The 18198-nt window shown below is 41.5% G+C and overlaps 1 protein-coding gene across 2 annotated transcripts in view; it reads right to left on the bottom strand.

Moving 5' to 3' along the window:
* LOC143033839 (2,4-dienoyl-CoA reductase [(3E)-enoyl-CoA-producing], mitochondrial-like) overlaps window positions 1–13328 on the bottom strand; it is a 128632-nt gene extending 115304 nt beyond the window's left edge. For both annotated transcript variants that reach the window (XM_076199387.1, XM_076199388.1), the window contains exons 1-2: window positions 13045–13328; window positions 3265–3476 (exon numbers count right to left, since the gene is read on the bottom strand). In XM_076199387.1, the coding sequence (XP_076055502.1) occupies window positions 3265–3476; window positions 13045–13122 (290 nt within the window). In that variant the 5' untranslated portion in view covers window positions 13123–13328. The remainder of the gene's footprint in view (window positions 1–3264; window positions 3477–13044) is intronic.
* Between the last annotated feature and the right edge of the window lie 4870 nt (window positions 13329–18198).

The following is an 18198-nucleotide window of genomic DNA, read 5'->3' as shown; positions in this document are numbered from 1 at the left end:
GAATGGGTGGGGGATGGGGGATGAGGGAGTATGTGTGAAAAAATTTGACGCAGCCCAAAGGGATTTCTCCCAGTCTTCTCCTTTTCAGCACGAGGGGATGGAGAGGGGGGTCGCCGATTTAATGAAGCCGTCCACAGTCTTTGTGGATGTGCTGTGTCTTGCAACACTGCTTCTAAACCAGGGCAGTGGACAAGATGCAGGGATGACCTGTCATCCAGGAGGTGCCAAGATTCGAGGGAGGGAAGAGGGTGGAGGGGAGTGGAGTGTGATAGGGATGGAATGGGTGGGTGCTTTTTATGCCTTTGTTTTTTGGCTACCTCCCTTATAAGGGGGGAAAAATCCTTTGATATATGTATTTTTTATTTGTGAAACTATGTAAAAATGAACTAGGAGAGGAGGAGGAATGAGGATGGCTCAAGGAGGGAGTCATAAGGTGTGCAAAGATGGTGTGGAACAAGGAGGGCAGGGGGAAATAGAAGGAAGAGTAGCAAGTGGTAGGATGAGGAAGCAATGAAGGGTGTAGAAGAGAAGAAACAGGCATTCATAGATTGGCTACAAATTAGGATGAGGGAATTGTATGGGAGGTAAAAAGTAAAGAGAAGGGAAGTTAAGCATAAGATAAAGGAAGCAAAGAGGAGAGCAGATGTGAAATGGGGTAAGAGTATCACAGAAAATTTTGAAAGTAATAAAAAGATGTTTTGGAAAGAAATTAAGAGAGGAAGAGGAGGTGAATCAAGTAGAGAAGAAAAGGTAAAAGGTGCAGATGGAGATATGATAATGAAAGAGAAGGCAGTGAGAGAAAGGTGGGCAGAGTATTTTAGGGAGTTGCTAAATGTGAAGGAGGATAGGGAGGGAATGGTAATTGCAGTGGGAAGCGCTAAGAAAATGACCGTGATGAGTGAGGAAAATGGAGGAGAAATAGGGAAAGATGAAGTAAAAGCAGCTGTTAAGATGAGTGCAGGTAAGGTACCTGGGTTGGATGGATGCCATGCAGAATGTCTGAAGAAAGGAGGTACAGTTATGGTGGACTGGCTGGTGAGGTTATTTAATGTTTGTTTCAGAGAGGGTAGAGTGCCAGAGGACTGGAAGTGTGCCTGTATAGTTTCACTTTACAAGGGAAAGGTGGACAAGTGTGAGTGTAGTAGTTTCAGAGGGACCAGCTTGTTGAGTGTACTTAGGAAGGCTTATGGGAGGATCTTGATTGAGAGGATTAGGAGAGGAACAGAGGGAGTAATTGGTGAGGAACAGTGTGGTTTTAGGACAGGTAGGGGTTGTGTAGATCAGATTTTTGTGGTAAGACAGATATGTGAGAAAGCTATAGGAAAAGTTAAGGATGTTTTTTGGGCTTTTATGGATCTGGAAAAGGCTTACGACAGAGTAGACAGGAAGACACTGTGGAGGTACTGCAGATATATGGGATAGGAGGAAAGCTGTTAAGAGCAGTCAAGAGGTTTTACGAGAGTAGTGGAGCTTGTGTTAGGATTAGAAATGGAGAGAGTGAGTGGTTTGAGGTAAAGGTGGGACTTCGTCAGGGATGTGTTATGTCGCCCTGGCTGTACAATCTATACATGGATGGGGTGGTGCGAGAGGTGAATGCCAGGGTAGTGGTGTATCGGGGTGGCCAATGAAACAGTCAAATAATGCAATAATGGAAAATATTGTATTAGATACAAGCACTACAAAAACGAGCGTGCGGTCGCTTCGTAAGCAGAATCAAGACTGACGCTAAGCGACGCGACCAAGCTCCGACTTGGCGGGAAAACATACACGCTCAAATGAACACTTGGTTCTCACAATAATGTATATAATATAATGTATAATATATAATGTATATAATAATGTCATATCTCACAATAATAATAAATAAACAATATTACAAATACGTATGTACAACACACAAAGAATATTCTATGCCACCATTACAGTGGGTCAGGGGTTGGAGATGGTTAAAGAAAATATATGTATAAAAACTCTTAGTCTTACATTATAGCATTTTTATTTTTGTTATTTCTTCTTTATCCATTAAAAAATTCTGTAATTCTGTTAGAAAATATTAAAGAATGAACAGGTGCCATATAAAAAGCCATATCTTTACTTTTTATATAAACCAGTTATAATGATATAGGCCTACTCAAGTTAGGAGCATAAGCATAGGCTTTATGAAATATGTAGGTCATAATCACTTAATTACATAATGAAGAGTTGTAGTCGCCAAAAGATAGAGGAGTCAGAGTCAGAGTTGGAGTCAAAAGTTTTGTGTTCTGACTCCACAACTCTGCTACATAGTACATTAATGACTTATAACCTAACTTCCATCCACCACCTTCTCCCATGTGTGCATATGCATGATCTTTTTCCTAAATACTGTGTTAGCTACCATCAACTCTTTCTAAAACAGCTCCATCAAAGAACAAAACTATCAAGTGAACATTATTCTGAAGTGGTAATGTACACTTTACTGACAGGACATGTGTATACATCACTATAACCACATCACCATTCCCACAAATCATGTGAGCGGTGTCACAATCATCACCCAGACCTTCTGTCGCCAAGACATCCGCTCTAAACAGCTGACACAGCATTTAACCGAGCGCCCACAAGGCACGCACACGGACATACGAACACACACATAATGGATGCCATCAGCCACAACCCGCATTAACACACGGGAACACAATACACCTAAAACCTTTCCCCCTGGACATATTACATAGGGTAAATATAATGGATAACAGTTTGTAACCCCAAAATAATACTGTAACTATAGAGTTATAATATTATAAATGAAAATTCCAAATGATAAAGTGACTAGAGCACCTCAAGTTTTAGCTGACTAGACATTTCCGGTCAACAAAAAGGCCGTGCATGTCTCGAGAGAGAGGTTCGGTGTGAGGTGCTCCAGAGATTAACTCAAAAGAACATTGTGTGAGGTGGTCTAGAGACAAAAGTGTATAACCAAGTCAAACGTGTGCCAGTGATGTGTTGTAAATAGTGACTATAGTGTATACGATGAAATCATGATAAACTCTAATTATTAATAAAAATAAGAAGAAAAGGAGTCGTTGAGAGTTTATCTTGCCCGCACTAAGTCCTGCCTATGTAACTCCCAACCAAAGAAGGTTACACATGTGTTCTGACTCAATTTACACACACATTACCACTATCCTTGATAATGAACTTGAAAGTAAGCATCTACACTAATCAAACTAAAATACATGTGAAAATCTAATCTAATTACTAAAAATAACAGGTCATATTTACCTGGCAGCAATTACAACATTGGCACCTAGAGAACTAAGTAGAGTGGCCATCCCCTTCCCAAGTCCAGTACCACCACCAGTGATAAATGCTGTTTTCCCCTTGAAGGTTCCCAAAGGAAGCATTGGAGTCTTCACTGCAAGGAAGTGTTTAGCTTGAGGTCCCTCTCCTTCTTTTGCCATGGCTTTTGCTGATGTAGTGATACATCTCACATTCTGTTAATTACAATAAACCATAAAATATAGTTATACATACATACATATACCAAGGCTTTTTCCCCCTTACAAGGGGGGTAGCCAAAAAGGAAAAGGCATAAAATCATTCCCACCCATTCCATCCCAGAATACACTTCACACCCCTCCACCCTCCCTCTTATCTTAGCACCTCCTGGATGACGGGTCATCCCTGCACCTTGTCCACTGCCCTGGGTCAGAAGCAGTGTCGCAAGACACAGCACATCCACAGCAAGGCCGCTTCATTAAATCGGCGACACCCCCTCTCCGTCCCCCCATGCATAAAAGGAGAAGACGGGAAGAAATCCCTTTGGGCTGCGTCAAATTTTGCTCACACATACTACCTCACCCCCCATCCATTCCACCTCATGCATCACAACATCATCCATATACAACCATTCTCCATTCACCCCTGTCTTCTGTCCTCTCCCATCCTTCCTCAACAGACATTCCCCTTTTCCCCCATCCATCCACCTCATCCTAGGACGTCCCCTCATGTTCACTCCCTCCACATCTGCCTTCCATAACTCTTTAACTAGTCTTTCTTCACTCATTCTTTCCATGTGTCCAAACCATCCTAATACTTTTTCATCAACCCTATCTCCCAACTCCCTTTCCACCCCCGTTCTTCTCCTCACCTCCTCATTTCTCACTCTATCTAGCCTAGTAACCTCCATCATACTTCTCAGACACCTCATCTCAAACACATTCAAACTCCTTCTCTCTTCCTCTCTTATGTTCCATGTTTCTGCCCCATACAGTGCTGTTGGCACAATCACTCCTTCATACAGTCTCTTCTTAGCATCCATTCCCAAATGTCTATTCCTCATTACACTCTTCAATCCACCAAGGCATTTACTCGCTTCTCTCAATCTACATTCTACCTCCACCTTCATTCCACCTTTTCCTGACACATTTGCACCCAAGTATCTAAAACTATCCACTTCCTCCAGTCGCTCTCCCTTAATGCTCACTTTCAGTCTACTGCCACTTTCACCCCTTGTACATCTCATCACCTTACTTTTACCCACATTTATCTTTAGCTTCCTTCTATCACATACTCTCCCAAACTCTGTCACCAACTTCCTCAGTCCCTCCTCCAATCCTGCCACAAGCGCAGTGTCGTCAGCAAACAACAGCTGGCTCACCTCCCACTTTTCTCCATTTTCTTTAACCATCTCCAATCCCTGACCCACTACCCTTGCATTTACCTCTCGCACTACCCCATCCATGTATAAGTTGAACAGCCAGGGCGACATAACGCATCCTTGACGAAGTCCCACCTTTACCTCGAACCACTCACTCTTTCCATTTCTAATCCTGTCACAAGCTCTACTACTCTCATAAAAACTCTTGACAGCTCCTAGAAGCTTTCCTCCTATACCATATATCTGCATAACCTCCCACAGTGCCTTTCTGTCTACCCTATCATAAGCCTTTTCCAGATCCATAAAAGCCCAAAAAACATCCTTCCCCTTTCCTATAGCTTTCTCACATATTTGTCTTACCACAAAGATCTGATCTACAAAACCTCTACCCGTCCTAAATCCACACTGTTCCTCACCAATTACTCACTCTCTTCCTCTCCTAATCCTCTCAATCAAGATCCTCCCATAAGCCTTCCCAACTACACTTAACAAGCTAATCCCTCTGAAACTACTACATTCACACTTGTCCCCTTTTCCCTTGTAAAGTGGAACTATACAGGCACTCCTCCAGTCCTCTGGCACTCTACCCTCTCTCCAGCAAACATTAAATAACCTCACCAGCCAGTCCACTATCACTGTACCTCCTTTTTTTAGACATTCTGCATGGCATCCATCCAGACCAGGTGCCTTACCTGCTTTCATCATCTTAACAACTGCCTTCACTTCATCCTTCCTTATTTCTCCTCCATTTTCCTCACTCATCACTCTCATTTTCTTAGCATTTCCCACTGGAACTATCTTTCCCTCCCTATCCTCCTTCACATTTAGCAACTCCCTAAAATATTCTGCCCATCTTCCCCTTACTGCCTTCTCTTCCATTATCATCTCTCCATCTGCACCTTTTACCTTTTCTTCTCTACTTGATTCGCCTCCTCTTCCTCTCTTAATTTCTTTCCAAAACATATTTTTATTGCTTTCAAAATTTTCTGTCATACTCTTATCCCACTTCACATCTGCTCTCCTCTTTGCCTCCTTTACCTTTTGCTTTACTTCTCTTTTCTTTCCTTTGTACCTCTCATATGACTCCCTCGTCCTATTTTGTAACCAATCTGTGAAAGCTCGCTTCTTCTCTTCTACAACCTTCTTTGTTTCCTCATCCAACCATTCACTACCCTTCCTTCTATTTCCTCCTGTCCTTCTTGTTCCACACATCATCCTTGCACACTTTGTGACTCCCTCCTTGAACCATCCCCATTCCTCCTCCACACCTAGCTCTACTCTCTCCTTCACACCCTCCCACTCCTCCTTCAGCTTCTTCTTGTACTCCTTCTCCTTTTCATTTAAAGAGTTCACTCTAAGCACCTCCCTTCTTTTTGTCCCTTTTCTCTTTCTCCATCTATCCTCCACTCTCAACTTACCTTCCACCAAAAAAATGATCTGATATTCCCCTACCCTCTCCCCTTAGCACATGTACATCCTTAACTCTTCCTATCATAGTCCTATTTACCACTACATAATCCATTAACGCTCTATCTACCACCCTTCCATCCACCACCCTCTCCCATGTGTACTTATGCTTGACTTTCTTCCGAAACACTGTATTTGCTATCATCAACTCTCTTTCTAGAAATATTTCCATCAACTCTCCACTATGATTCTTTCCTGGAACTCCACATTTCCCAACCACTCCATCAATTGGACCCTAGCATTAAGGTCTCCCAGTACTATTACGTTGACATTTCTCCCTAAATCCTCTATGCACTCACTTAAATCTATCCAAAAGGCCTCCCTTTCTTCTACACTCTTCTCACTGCTAGGCCCATATGCACTTACAAAGACCCACATCTCCCTTCCCAGTTTCACCTTCATCCACATTATCCTTGAGGAAACCTCCTTCCACTCCACTACACGTTTACCTATCTCTTCACTTACTAGAATAGCCACCCCTTCCCTCCCTCGCCCTCTTCACTCCTGATAACCTCCCACTTACACTCACCCTTCCCTTTCAACTTAGTTTTACTTAAAGCCAACACATCCATCTTTCTTCTCACAAACATACTACCTATCTCTTCCCTTTTACTCTCATCTGTACCACATCCATGCACATTAAAAGACCCAAACCTTAGGGTGCTGTTCCAAAAACTCCCAGACCCTCTTATGCCTTTACTTTTTTTGTTTAGGAATGTCCCCTGTGGGGCTACAAGGAGAAGGATGCCTAGTCCCAATCCCCGTCCCTTTCTTCTCGCCTCTTACGATCCAAGTGGAAATACTTGGTGGCAGTATTCTTTTCCCCCACCACAGGGAATTCCCCCACAGCAGAAAATGAATACTCAGAGAAATGGTACAGGACAGCAGCAAGGGGTTGGGGGACAGCATAACGGAGGGACAGTCGTAGTATAAAAGTGTCATCATTTCTCTATGGAGAGTTTTCCTCTATCATAGACAAAATGATGTGTGGCTCTGGTCCATAGGGGCGCCCCATATAGACCCTAAAGTATCAACTGCTTGCTACTTTGCCACAATAACAACCAGCCTACATTTGAAATATAATTCAATCAATCAATTGTTGCATCAATTTTCACTGTGTGGAAAACTTGCAGGCCCACAGTAGCTGGCAATAGTCCCTGGAACCTCTCACAGAGCTCTCTGGGAAGAAACTTTGGACTCATCTGTGTTGTATCTGTGGGACTTTTCATTGTCACTGGCTCAAAGTTATAGGGAGTGGAGATAAGTTGCCAGTTGTCAGCTCTCACATATGTGAAAAAGTGTATGAAATACAGCTGCTGTTGACAGAAAAAGGGAGAGATATATATATATCTTGGGTCTAGTCCAGGGACCAAAATAATGTCCCCTCAGGGCTACATCTGATGGAGGTGAGGGAGTTAACGGGTTTTGAAAACAAACCACCACATTCAGGTTACCCACCATTGGGTCCTAGTGTGAATGGACTAATAATACATTTAAAGTCCATAAATCTGAACACAAATGATAAAAAACATTAAAATTTTAGTTGTGTGCATTTATGCGATATAGCAACAGAAAATTAATTATTAATTTTGTAAATTATAATAGATCAACATAATGTGATTTTCTTGGCAGAAATTAGTAAAAAAAAAAGTTGTTAAAACTTATTTACTAATGAACGAAGTCGCAGCAGTTGAGTGATAAGCCATGTTTGTTTTGAGAGATGCAGAAATTGAAGAAATGAAAGGATGATAAATTAGTCAATCTAACCTAACCTACCTGCCTAACCTATGTAACCTAACCAATATATAGTAAATTGGTACCTCAAATTCTAAAGACCATCTGGGTCATCATCGTCATCATGGATGCTGACGGCATGATTATTTTTGTACCTCGGGCAATTAACAGACGAAGGAAGAACCCCGTGTTCTCTCATAAAGTCCAAGAAAACCCTATGTCTTTGTAACAGTACTTATTAATGTCACCTGAAGTTGGAGAACACCCAGTCCACAACGTGAAAACCATGGTCTGAGAGTGACTGGACTGGCATGGTATCTGGACCGTATTGTAGCGGCTTCGCTTGTTAGTAAATTTGCTTGTAGAATTTTTTTTTCCGCCAAGGAATTTGCATATTACATTCATATATTATAATTTACAAAATTAATATTTAATTTTCTAATGTTATATCGCGTAGGTGTGCACAACTTAAATTATAAAAATACCTAAAAAACAGATCACAATTATGTGTGCACAGGTGGAATAATTGGACGTGTGCTGGTCTTACATTTTCGTAGTTGTGGGTTTATTCCCAGTCTTCTCCAACTCCCACCAGTAACTATTACCTGCCCCAACATTCCAAGTTCAGTCAATTTGCAGTTTCACCCAACCAACGTTTTGTGATGTGGCTTATGTGTTTCTGGTGAGATATGTTGTGTATTGAATGATGGTGTACATCATTTCCATCGCAAATGCGTAATTTTCAAGTAATGAATAATTAAAGTTATGCACTTATGCCTACATCTCCCCAACGATCTTGGGGGACCTGTGGGAAATTGAGGTTTTTGGGTGGGGCGCATGAAACCGAGTAATGTGTGTTGCCAAACAGGTGTAAAATCAACAAGAACACATAAAAAATATATGAAAATACATAAATTTCACCTTTGATGGCAGTATTGGCGCCGGCTAACGCGAATGTAGCCATGTTATTGTTCAGCAGCGTTACCAACAAATAAAAAAAATTCTTGCTATATCCGCTACATTTAGCAAAGGCCACTCCGCCTGCACAAGAGTTGCTAACAGTAAATTAGGGAATACATTCATGAAGCTTCGAGAGGACCGAGGGTTGTGATTTTGTGTACAATTAACCTAACCTAACCAAACCTAATCTCAACATAACCAAACCTAACCTAGCTGGGGGCTTTGCCTAACATAACCTAACATAGCTGGGGGGGCTTTACCTAACCTAACCTCAACCTAACCTAACCTCAACCTAACCTAACCTAACCTAACCTCAACCTAACCTCAACCTAACCTAACCTAACCTCAACCTAACCTAACCTAACCTCAACCTAACCTCAACCTAACCTAACCTAACCTCAACCTAACCTAACCTAACCTAACCTAACCTAACCTAACCTAACCTCAACCTAACCTAACCTCAACCTAACCTAACCTAACCTAACCTAACCTAACCTAACCTCAACCTAACCTAACCTCAACCTAACCTAACCTCAACCTAACCTAACCTCAACCTAACCTAACCTCAACCTAACCTCAACCTAACCTAACCTCAACCTAACCTAACCTAACCTAACCTAACCTAACCTCAACCTAACCTAACCTCAACCTAACCTCAACCTAACCTAACCTCAACCTAACCTCAACCTAACCTAACCTCAACCTAACCTAACCTCAACCTAACCTAACCTCAACCTAACCTAACCTCAACCTCAACCTAACCTAACCTCAACCTAACCTAGCTGAGGCCTTTGCTCCCCAGACCCCTCCAATCCCCACCAAAGCACAATAACAGCAATGCTCAAATGTAGCAGATAAATCATAAATGGGGCAACACTGCATTTCGGGAGATGTAGGCATAAGTTGAAATATTCATTACTTGAAAAGTACGTATTTGCAATGTAAATGATGTACACAATCAATCAATACACTACATATCTCAGTAGAAACACATAAGCCACATCAGAAAAACATTGGTTAGGTGAAACTAAAAGCGAGAAAATTTGCGAATCGTTGGTAACGTGCTCAATAATTACATGGGTACGGTCACAGCTGGCACCACTCCCACCCTCAAAGGTGAAAGTTATGTATTTTCATGTATTTTTTATGTGTTCTTGTTGATTGTAGACCTGCTTTGCTATGCGCATTACTCAATTTATTAGTGCTCCCCACCCAAAAACCCCGATTTCCCACAGATCCCCCCAAGATGTATGGGGAGGAGATGTAGGCATAAGTGCATAATGTCAATAATTCATTACTTGAAAACTACGCATTTGCATGTACATCATTCAATACACAACATATCTCACCAGAAACACATAAGCCAAATCACAAAATCGTTGGTTGGGTGAAAGTGCAAATTGCCCCCAAGTTCATAAGGCAAAGGTGATGGCTTCAGCTACAGCTATGTCCCTCTTGGCACATGATGCACACCTTCAATTACCTGAGGAGCAGCTGGGCAGAGCAACAGGGTCCACTGGACTGATGCCCTTTTGGCCTATTCCATGATTTTCTATCTACCTGTATGTTAGATTTTCAGAATGAAGAATGTCCCACATTGCTCCCACACCTACAAATATTTTAGGGAAAAAATATATACATATACAAATTTCCGTTGGACACACCAAAAGGTGAACAAGTGGGTGGAAAGAGATGCAAATACAAAGATTATGGAGGAGTTCAACACTGGTGTGCCTACCATGTTGTTGAACATCTTGTGGCTACAATACTTGACAAAGGTCTCTAAATTCTTTTCTGTTTACCCAGTGTGATCTTGCCATTTTGCTCTTTAATTTTTTAGAGATCAGTATTTTTTAAGTTACATATTTTTTTTCAAACTTGTGTAGATATAAAAAGGAATCTCCTTACAATGTTTTTGTCATGAAGGAAATTATTTTGCAGTGAAGGGGGAAAAGGGGGGGAAACTGTTTCAGTGCAAGACCTCCAGGATTACTGTTACCATATGAACAAATAATACTAAAACTGCTTGTGTATCTGAACGTATTTCAAATGTATTTTTATCAAAAAGGTTACATTATCATGCCATCATACAAATACTGTATACCCACTCCAATATTAGTACTTGTTTACCTGTTCCCCAGAATGGGCTCTGTGGAATTGGTTCCCTAATTTAACCTATTCAGAATTGGCTTTGATCTGAAAGAACAGACAAACAAATATCCACTTCTTTGTCTGTTACCCCAGAATACACATTTTGAGGTTGATTCAGGGTGGGGTGGGTGCATGCCTTGACTGGCTACCTCCCTTACAAGGGAGAAGCTTTTGGAGTTTGGTATAATATAGATAGGAACCAATTCTTTAACCTGGCCAACTGGGAATGTTACTTCAACTGTTGCTGCAGTTGTGTGATCATTTGTCCTTGAGCATTTGACGTGGAATGGTGTCGTGTGTGTGTGTATCAGTGTATTCACTTGGTCTTTGGATCACGTGTTGGACTCGTGATCGACAGCTATTTCCCTCCTGGAAGAGAGCTCAGAGCTCATAGGTCCGATCTATGGGTAATGCTATGACCTTGCACACACACACCCCCAACTCCCCGCCCACGAGAGTGTGTATATGTATGCATGTCTTTATACATACGTAGTTTCTTGTAAACGCTGTTTATTTGCCCAAATTGTATATCTGCACCTTGTATCTGTGTGAATTGTGGATGCATGTATCATGTCTTCATATATCTGATTCTAATATCTATATAAATTGTAAATATTGGGTGCTCCCACAGGATGCAATTACTGTTGCTATTGATATCTTTGTGATTAAAATTCCTTTTCAGTGAAAACTGTTGTAAATGCTTTAATGCTATATAAACCAGTCTCACTAATTACCAACCAAACCCAAACAAGGATGGTTTTTGCTCAAATGCACATTTTTATATAAAAAAAAACTAGCATATGGTTGCATTGACCAATTTTCTTTAAAATGTGTGATTTCCATGTAATTTGATTAAAGAACAGTTACGATTTTATCCTCTGCAAAATCACCGACCACAGCTACAAATATCGCCCAACTCACTAATTACCGACCAAACCCGAACAAGGTCGGTTTTTGCTCAAATGCACAATTTTGAATAAAAAATTAGTATATGGTTGCATTATTTGACAAATTTTCTTCAAAATGTGTGATTTACATGTAATTTGATCAAAGAAGTTACGTTTTATCCTCTGCAAAATTACCGACCACAGCTACAATTCGTCCAGCCTGCCATCTATGATCACTGGTGCTATGGATCAAACTACACTCTATCAAGTTTCTTACTATTGTGTTATTAGTGCAATAGATTGCATACAGTTGAGTTATTTCAACTATTTTCTTTAAAGTGTGTGGTTTTCATGTAATTTGACCACAAAGAAATTATGTTTTTAGCTTCTGCAAAATGACCAATCACAGCTACGAATACCATAACAAATTAGCATATGCTTGCATTATTTGACCCATTTTCTTTAAAATGTGTGATTTTTAAGTAACTTGACCAAAGAGAAGTTACATTTTTATCCTCAGCAAAATCACCGACCACAGCTACGAATATCGTCCATCCCACCATCTACGATCACTGGTGCTATGGATCAAACTTCACTCTATTTAGTTTCTTACTATTGTCACTGTGTTATTAGTGTAATAGATTGCATATAGTTGAATTATTTCAACTATTTTCTTTATGTGTGATTTTCATGCAATTTGATCAAAAGTTGTTTTAGCCTCTGCAAAATGACCGACCACAGCTACGAATACCGTAAAAAATTAGCACATGCTTGCATTATAATATTATTTGAACTATTTTCTTTAACATGTGTGATTTTCATGTAATTTGTAAATTACCGACCACAGCTACGAATTTACCAAACAAACCCGACCAGTGATCATACATACAGTAGATGCTGGACAGTTTTCGTAGCTATGGTCGGTAATTTTGCAGAGGATAAAAATATAACTTATCTTTGATCAAATTACATGAAAATCACGCATTATAAAGAAAATAGTTCAAATAATGCAAGCATATGCTAATTTATTACGGTATTCGTACCTGTGGTTGGTCATTTTGCAGAAGCTAAAAACATAAGAATTTCTCCAGTTTGGTCAAATTACATGAAAATCACACACTTGTCCTATTATGAAATGTCCAGTTTGATTTACAATTACTTATCAATGTTACTTGCAGTAACTCTTCATTATAGAAAACTTACAGCTGTCAATTTTGGTCCTGTACACCTGAACATGTCTTGAATTGCCCTCGATAAAGTGGGCCCAATTTGGTAAACCATGGTAATAAATTAAATGTCCAGTTACTTCCGAGCCCTAAAGAAAGTTAAATTTGTTCGAGAAAAACTAAATTTGGTGCGGATAATGTATGACACAATTATTGGGAGATAAGTTATCTATTCCAAACTTGAATACGATAAGGCCTTGTGGCTTGTATATCTGTTTGTACACTGTTTTGTTCTTGGTTCAATCTGCACTCTACACTGCTGTTGTTCGCTTTTCACTGCGAATAACAGCTCTACAAAAAGATGTTTGCATTTATATCAACCTCTGGTATTATCTACTTTTAATGTATTTATTTCAAATATGATTTTTTATTCCTGAAAACTCTTGTTTTTTATGCAATCAAGGTATTTGAAAAAAAAAAATCTTCGCTTCACTGGCATCGTCGTCTATCAGAAGAAACATATAATTAAAATCTCATCAAATTAGCTGGTGAATGAAAAAAAAGAAAACATTGCATAGTCTAAATTTATTCACAACACAATTTGAAATTTGTTTCATCAACGAAAGTCATTGTTAAATAAGAAATGGGACCTTTCGCAGTCAGGCTCGTAGATTCCTATTAGCGCTAGAATTTTCAATTGTCTCGGATTTCACGAGGCAAAGGGGTGACTTAGCTAATTTGGAAACCGATATTCAAAAAAAGATACGATATAAATTGCTGCATAAATGTATTTAAAATTAAAAACATGACTCTTAATGTTTGTCACAACTTTGGGTTGTGACACACGGCCTACTATTTCTTCTCATTTTCTTACGTCTGCTCTCAAAACCACAGTTACCAAATACTTTCGCTCAAGGGCCCAGCCGACGCAAGCTCTACAGTTTTTCGTCTCCTTTCAGCCCTTTTCGACTATCAATTTCCTCTACTCTTGGGAATCACCGGAACTCTTAAGGCCTCTAGCAACTACTTCTTGATATTTTTCCGTCTCCTTATCCTCATTAACTATTGTGCCAATTTGGCAATCAGTTACAGTGCCTTAACGAATTTGAGAAAGACTTCTAATTATTCAGGAAAACCCTCCCCCATCCCTTTGGTTCCAGGTTACATATGCCTGCGAGCAAAGACACAATGTTTAATATTAAGTGTGGGAGTCCACAATTTCTCAAGTTTACTGTTCCTTCTTGCAGTTGTAAGTTGCTACTTTATGATTAGAATTAATGTATTACATTCAAGAGTTACCGTTCGAATTAGTTCTAACTGTTTCACCCCCCCTGCGGGCTTGCCATTTATTGTTTAGGCTAGTTTTAATTAGACTAGTTAGGATCATATCTTCCACTCTCGTGAATAGTGTCCACCCTCAAAGAACATTTAGAACTGTTTCATACATACAAACATACATACATACATACATATGCCAAGGCTTTTTCCCCCTTACAAGGGGGGTAGCCAAAAAGAAAAAGGCATCAAATAATTCCCACCCATGCCATCCCTGAATACACTCCACACCCCTCCACCCTCCCTCTCATCTTAGCACCTCCTGGATGACGGGTCATCCCTGCACCTTGTCCACTGCCCTGGGTCAGAAGCAGTGTCGCAAGACACAGCACATCCACAGCAAGGCCGCTTCATTAAATCGACGACCCCCCCTCTCTGTCCCCCCATTGCATAAAATGAGAGGACGGGGAGAAATCCCTTCGGGCTGCGTCAAATTTTGCTCACACATACTACCTCATTCCCCATCCCCCCGTCCATTCCACCTCATGCAATCACAACATCATCCATATACAACCATTCTCCATTCACCCCTGTCTTCTGTCCTCTCCCGTCCTTCCTCAACAGACATTCCCCTCTTCCCCAAAGCCCCCTTCACCCCATCCATCCACCTCATCCTAGGACGTCCCCTCATGTTCACTCCCTCCACATCTGCCTTCCACACCTCTTTTACTAGTCTTTCTTCATTCATTCTTTCCATGTGTCCAAACCATCCTAATACTCTCATCAACCCTATCTCCCAACCCCCTTTCCACCCCTGTTCTCCTCCTCACCTCCTCATTTCTCACTCTACCTAGCCTGGTAACTGTTTCAACTTCCACATAAACATTGCACCGCGTTCCCTTCAAAACTAGTGATTGGAAACGAAGAAGTAACGGCAACGGTGTATGCCATAGATTATGGGCAGGCAGTTGACCCCTTAAGTGCCTGTCCGGCAGTTAAGCTTGGGTTCACAGAGAGTGAGGTGGGACACACGTGTCCTCGGAAGGTCCAAATGAGCATCATTCTCTCGAAGAGTGGTCACTGCGAATTCCATTCATTAATACGAACTGTTTAATCACTGTCAATCATACACGGCTGATTAATTATAAGTGACTAGTGCCCGGATAAATCGTGAATATCAGTGCCACGGCATTCAGTGCCCCGTGACCAGGAACATGTCGGCGAAGAGTGTTGCCTTCAGTGATTACCCAACCTAATTGGTCTGCAGTATCGCGGCAAGAGGGGTGCAGAATCGCCCTCTTTCGGGACATCCTGACCGTAAAGGAACTGGCAAAATTACGGAGAGACGCCTACACAACCGACCTCAATTTCCGCCCTGAGGTACAACTCACGAGGTCGGTCAGTTCCCGCCGAGCTCAAGTACAAAGGCCCCCACACCCCAGACGCGGACCCGCGCCTATTTGAAGACATCCCCGCAACCAGCAGAAGACGCTAAGAGAAGTAAAGAGAAGTGTCAACGTAGTGGTTAAGTATTAATTAGATGTCATAGATTCGCGCAGGGGATTAGTTAGGATACATAAGTGAAATTAGGTTATCTGTTAAAATATCCTACTAAGTATTGAGTAGCATGGTTACAATGTTTGATTGTAGAACTAATCTTAATCATTAAAACTCACAATAGGATGATCTGTTTGATTAGCCTAGGGCGGTCTACTTAATGAGTTGTCCCCCCATCCCCCCGAGAAGGGAGCGCGCGTGGTCCCGGTCGGTGGCTCAAATCTCCTGGACTTCGACTTCCCACTGTAGCTATCCATCCACCTTCATCTCACCTAAAGTATGTATTTCCCACGCCCCCACAACCTCCACCTCCTCCTTCCACTGTCCAGGAATTTTGTGACAATGTTATAATTTTTACTTACTGGTGTGTGATAAGGCTTTGTTAATTTAATTATAAGGTAAAACTAAAAACAGGTAATTATTTTTACTGAAGTATGAGCAGTAAAAATAAGATGTTGATTTCGGTTTGTGCATTTTATCTTAGAATATTGAAAAATAATGGATATCACTGTCACGTCCTGTATATGAAGATAGTCAGTGAGATAAAAGATAACAACAGTGGTGGCGGACGTACGAAGGTAGCGACGTTTGTGTAAGAAATAGCCTCTTAGATCTGCTGGGAGCTATTTTCAAACAAATATGACTAATTTTACGTGTGCCGTGGCAGACTGCACGTCAGATTCAAGAAAAAGTAAGAGAAAGACAAATGTTAATCGTACCGGAAAAATTAAGTCTTCGATGCAAAATTATATTTTCTATACATTACATGGATTTGCCTATTGCTTGGTGAATTCAAATGAAAGTATATATCAGTATACGTCCATTGAAGTCGGTAGAAAATGACAAATTGCTGGGTTTGATACAATTATAGGCTGTTTTATGAATATCATCTGTAATTATAAATAGAGGCTCAAACAATGCTATATGCCGTTTGCAATCATGAAATTAATTGACTTAAATTTCAGACACAATGATGTACAACGATACACCTCTGTAAGCTTATAAAACTTGCCCAAAAAAAGTATTTATTTTCCGGCAAGAATTACAAAATCTGGCGGTGTCTGGTATCAAATCGCTCAATGCTAAATGTCCCATTGGTTGCTGTAAGACTTGTAGTTCACTTCTAATTTCTGCGATTTCCTGGTTCTTCAGTTGCTTCTGTTCCACTCTTCAACCCCCCTTCCTACGCCGTGATCGGGGGTGCCACCTGTGTACCCCTATCTGTACCACATTCACCACATTCATATCCCCTCTCTTGATCTCGAGATCAACCTAGCCTTCGTCTTCTTTGTCTCCTCCACTTCCTATTTCGTAGTCCTGCAGCCGCCTTGGAGGATGTCTGTCGCGCTGCGGTTGTTGAGGGCGTCGCCAGGGCCCCAACAAGGGAAGGGGCAGGGGGGGCAATGCCCCGGGGCAGCACGTTTTGGGGTGGCGGCACTTTTGGTGAAAAGAAGGTAAAGCAAATTCCCCTAATGTACTTTTAATGCATGATTTATTTATCATGAGTTGTATGTATGAATGATGTGTGTATAAACGTTGTTTTGTGAATGAATGATGTGTGTATAAACGTTGTTTTGTGAATGAATGTTACATGTAAATCGTGCTAGTGACCATCAGATGTAGAAGGTGGTGGTATTGGTGGTGTGTGTGTGGGGGGGGGGGGGCACTTTTCGACTCGCCCCGGGGCGGCACTTGCCCATGTCGGGGCCTTGGGCGTCGCTCCCCCATTCACTAACGCCTCGTGACTCTTCCTCATTTTCTCCGTCACTCACCACACGACGAAGGTCCAATATATGTTGCGGCACTCCCTCGACTGAGATATTGTTCCGTGAATTTACCTCCGTTACGACCCCCCTTGTCCACTGTGACGTGCACTTACCATCCTTTGGCCTCCCCCATACCCCCTCCCCCACCTGTACTGAGCCAGGGCCTTCTTCAGTATTGGCTGGTAGCCCCGGCTCTACCCGGGGATGTCCTCAATCATATTTAAACAAGGCTCTCCGTGGAATCGAGTCTTCGTCTTGGACTGACCTAGGGTACATATTACACCAGAAGACTGCCTCCATGGATGATATTAGTGTCCTCTCGGCGATGCACTTAATCGTGCAATGGTGTCGTTCTACTATTCCATTTCCACTCGGCCGGTAAGTAGACCTAAAGAAACGCCTCGTGCTCCACATGTCCAGCATTTCTTTCAGCGCTCCCGACCGAAATGCGGTGCTATTATTCATCAGGACTTCATCCACCGAACCCCGTTCCAGAAATATTTCATCCACCACCCTTGCAATTTCCTCTCCCGTCTCCGTCTTCGGCTCCCGCCAGACGGCGAAGCGTCCCGGGCCGCAGTCAACCATCGATA

Source organism: Oratosquilla oratoria, chromosome 16, assembly GCF_046742065.1.
Source record: "Oratosquilla oratoria isolate Oo_2021 chromosome 16, ASM4674206v1, whole genome shotgun sequence".
In the NCBI taxonomy this organism is placed as follows: Eukaryota; Metazoa; Arthropoda; class Malacostraca; order Stomatopoda; family Squillidae; genus Oratosquilla; species Oratosquilla oratoria.
The sequence above is the reverse complement of the archived record's forward strand: the minus strand, read 5'-3'. Positions and strand labels throughout refer to the sequence as shown.